General features: G+C 37.5%; 1 protein-coding gene across 1 annotated transcript in view; it reads left to right on the forward strand.

Annotated features, from left to right (window-relative positions):
* Positions 1-393: 393 nt before the first annotated feature.
* ALMS1 (Alstrom syndrome 1) overlaps positions 394-4,096 on the forward strand; it is a gene marked incomplete at both ends in the record, with an annotated part of 53,821 nt that continues 50,118 nt past the window's right edge. The window contains 2 exons of the mRNA XM_009703838.1: positions 394-528; positions 2,136-2,331. Coding sequence (XP_009702140.1) covers positions 394-528; positions 2,136-2,331 — 331 coding nt within the window. The remainder of the gene's footprint in view (positions 529-2,135; positions 2,332-4,096) is intronic.

The raw sequence follows: 4,096 nt of genomic DNA on the forward strand, positions 1-4,096 counted from the left end.
TTCCAGGGACGGAGGTGAGGCTGACTGACTTGTAGCTCCCTGGGTGCCCCTTCTTGCCCTTTTTGAAGACGGGAGTGACATTGGCTTTCCTCCAGTCCTCAGGCATCTCTCCTCTTCTCCACGACCTTTCAAAGGTGATGGAGAGCAAACCATGCTCACTGTTTTTTGAGATCTAAAGTGGCAAATGAACCTGCTCCTTTTAGTTAAGTTTTGGGACTCTGGATGGAATTTAGGTCACTGCTTAAGTACGTTAGAGGTAGATGCCTCACTTCCAGTGTTGGGGATGGCTTGAGTAATTTATATATTTCATTGTCCTTTACTTAAGTATATACACGTTGAAATCCTAAGAAATTATTTTCTGTTTTGAAAACACATATTGTTTGTTTCTTTTAGCCTATTGCAACAACTCCACCACGTCGTAGCAGGAAGGACGAATCCTCAAGCCACAGCAGCAACGAAACCCTGGCATCAGCTACCAGCCAGATCTCCCTAGGAGAATTAATACGTCAGAAAGCTACCACTGATTGGGTATTTGTGCTGTGCTTTGTTTTGCTTGTGGTTGCAGGTTAATTATGTGATTGAAAGTAATATGAAGTGCTTTATCTGTGTAATTTAGACTCCACTGTCCTCGCCCTGTAAAGGTCTGTTTTTCTGTATCTTGGAAGTGCAGAAAAACCGACTGTTGTGAACTCTGACAAGTCATCTGATGTAGTCTTGATCCAAGTGCCAGAAACCTTTTTTGACATTTATCGTTCAAAACTGAATCCCCAGTAGTTCAGTGATTTTTACGCCCCCCTCCCGCCGCCCTTTTCTGTTTTGTGGTTATAAACCGGAAATATAGTATATTTTCCAGTGTAATGTTTTCTTTTTTGCAACAGTACCTTTGATCTGTATTCAGTTTATAAGTTGCTATAAACCTGGTCCTGCTACTACCTCTTAAATTGTCAGATCTGTCTACCTCAAAATAGGTGATTTACATGATAGGACACAGCCATGCTTCAGTTCATGTGAAATCTGGCTGCTTTTAGACCTGAGTTTTACTGATGTGTTCCATATGTGATTAAGGAAAACTGTACTCACATCGTGATACAGTCATAGTAGTTCTATCTGATGGATATGCTGCCACATATTTAATTACTCTGAGAATTGCATAAGATCACAAGTGTTTTGAAAAGACTGAGTTGATAAAAAATTTTATTTCCAAATGATTATGAGAATCTTGTGCAAAAATTGTAGCTCATATAGCAAAATTCTGATGTGAAAAGTAGCTTTTAATACTTTAGTAGTATTTCAAAAGGTAGAATAGCTTGCAGGTAATAAGTAGAGGTACTACTGTACTTCTACCAATTCACTGGGACACTTTCTTGCTTATATTAATGTATAGGTAATTATAAGTTATATATGCTGATGATAATGGTTTGCCTTATAAATGATTGGTATTCTTAATTCTCTGCACTGAAGACTGATCTGTGCCTTTTCTATAATTAAAATTTATCTGTTTAATTACTTCCCCAGTAATCCCAATGCAAATTCTTTAATGAATTATGTGAACTAAAGATGCTCCTTTCCATTTGAACATGAACTGAAAGTCTTCTCCTTGAAATATACCAAAGAATTGGCTACAATTCACAGGCAATATCTGTATGAACTCATAATTTCTGAAACTAGAAACTTTCTGTAAAGAGAAGTCAGAAACTGTTCTGCTTGTTAATCCCCAGCTGTACAGTGCAAACCATCTTTACTACGTGGTGTCAGGAATTATATTGGTGTAGCATCCTACTGAAGCATTTGTCCTTATCAAGATTTTTCTTTAAGTGGGAGATTTCATTGTGGTTTGGAAAAAGTCTTCTGCAGTGGCAGGATTTGGAGACGGAGCTCAGTTTCAGACAAGTGATGGAAGGCTGATGATCAGATACTGAGCGATGACAACTTAGGCAGTAATGAGAACTGACTGGCCTTCAGTTCATAGTGCATCATAATTCTTTTACATTAAAAACTGTGTGGGAAATACAATTTAGAAGCAATAATTTAATTGTTTCACAACTTAGTCATTAATTCCTTTGGAAATATGTCTTATACAACTTTCTTGGTGCTTAAAAATTTTTTTTTTTTCCCCTCTTCCTTCCTGTTCTTAGGGAACTGAGTCATGGTATCAACTTCCATCAGAAATGGATGCCAGCCATTTAACTGCTGCCTTGGAGACAAAGCTTGGCCTGACTTGCGATAGAAATGACCTGACGGAGTTCCCTACGCTGGAGGAAGGAGTGTTGCCTTCAGCAGAAGCATCTAGAAGGCAGCCGCCTGGAGATACAGCACATGGCTTACTGCTGAGTATGTTCAAAGTTGCCTTTTGCTTAACTGCTAAACAATTAGTATTTTAATTTTCCTTTAAAATCAATCCATAACCTGGATTTCACTTCTTTTAGTGAGAACTGGTGTTTACAAAATACGTTCTGGGTAATTTTATTGTTACAGCCCATCTTCAAAATGAGATAGAGGGCTTGTGTTCTTCCCTGGATCTTTGAACAGGTGAACCAATTATCTCTGTTCTCAGATAAAACTGTAGTCTTGTTTTCCTTTAGAGTTAATAGTAAACCTGAGTAAAGTTAGAAATTTTGGGAGTTCTCTCTAGGTGAAGTGATATTTTTCTGTGTACTGTATTAATTTGTTAGTCAAATCTTTGTTAATTTTAAAATAGTAGATATAATAGTAAAGTAGATATAATTACATTGATAACATGAAAAACTGTTTGATAAAAGTGCATGCATACTTGCACCCCTTTCTCATATGTTCAAACTACCGTGTGCTGCTTCTAGTTTTCACTGCTTTGTACAGGATTTCTTTATAGGCAAAGTAATCTCCAAATACTGTTTTAAAAGGTTTTCAGTAGACCTTTGCAAAGGTATGTGTCACTGCTCTTTAACTAAGAGGAAAAACTAGGAATTATAGCTAGAAGTACTATACTACTGCAAAATTTAACCCAAACTATCCAGATAAAGGGGTATGCTTAGGTAGGAAGTTACCATGACAAAAACTACACGGAAGGGGAAGGTGGTAATTATTTACAAAATGTCTAGGTTGATGTTTACCCACTTTCACTGTTGCACTCACAAGCAAGAACTCACAAAAAGAACTCTTTCTTTTTTTGTTTGTTTGTTGGTTTTCTTTTTTTTTTTTCCCAAGAGGTCTAGCTTGCCTGTGACACAGCGGCCTAGGTATACTAGTTATCAGGCCCTGGGGTGGTGCTTTGCTATAGTCTGCTGTCCTCTTGGGCTAAGAGAAAAAGGAGCTGTGTTTATGAAATGCAGCAACCTTGTTATCGTCCTCCTACTTTCAGAGCACAGGACCTTCAGCTAATGAGTCCTCTGTTCTGGTGCTTAAACACAAGTTTATACACACGTTCTTTCTTCATTCGTATTAATATTAATATCTTTGTTACAAGTCCTTACATTTCTCTCTGGATTTGGACAATACTCATATTGGAATGTACCACATTAATATGGATATTGATTCGTTCCAATATATTGGCCATCTGGGCCTCGGAATGCTTTTTCTGTTGGTGTGCTATCTTCAGTATTGTTAATCATAGCGCCAAGACATGAAAACCTGTGTGAAGTATATTGGTGTATTACAAGTGTTATCATTAACAGCGCAATTTGAAATATAAAAAAACGGTGTGATGTTAAAAACACTAATAGTAATACAACTGTGAGCACCCTTTAAGAATAAAACACTGGTAGTGAATAGTTAGGGTTTCTGCGTCACTTAATCATAATAGCTGTTGGTTTTCTAACATGTTATGGACTTGATGTTTCCTCGTAATTCAGCTTCTTGTTCTGTTTATTGTGATTCACCATTAAATTTGTTCCAGCCCTACTAATCCCGGTGCAGCCCTCTTCTACATTCTGTAATTCTGATTAGCTAAAGCATGATATGGGTGGTCACTGTATATGTTTATAATTCTGATTAGTTAATGCATGATATGGGTGGTCACTGTATATGTTTCATCCTTGATATATACAGGAAGGATGTTACTGGTTTTTTCCACATGGGGTTCAGTTTTCTGATGTGATCCCTGCCGGGCTGGATACAGGGA

Source organism: Cariama cristata, unplaced genomic scaffold (assembly GCF_000690535.1).
Source record: "Cariama cristata isolate BGI_N322 unplaced genomic scaffold, ASM69053v1 scaffold6497, whole genome shotgun sequence".
NCBI lineage: Eukaryota > Metazoa > Chordata > Aves > Cariamiformes > Cariamidae > Cariama > Cariama cristata.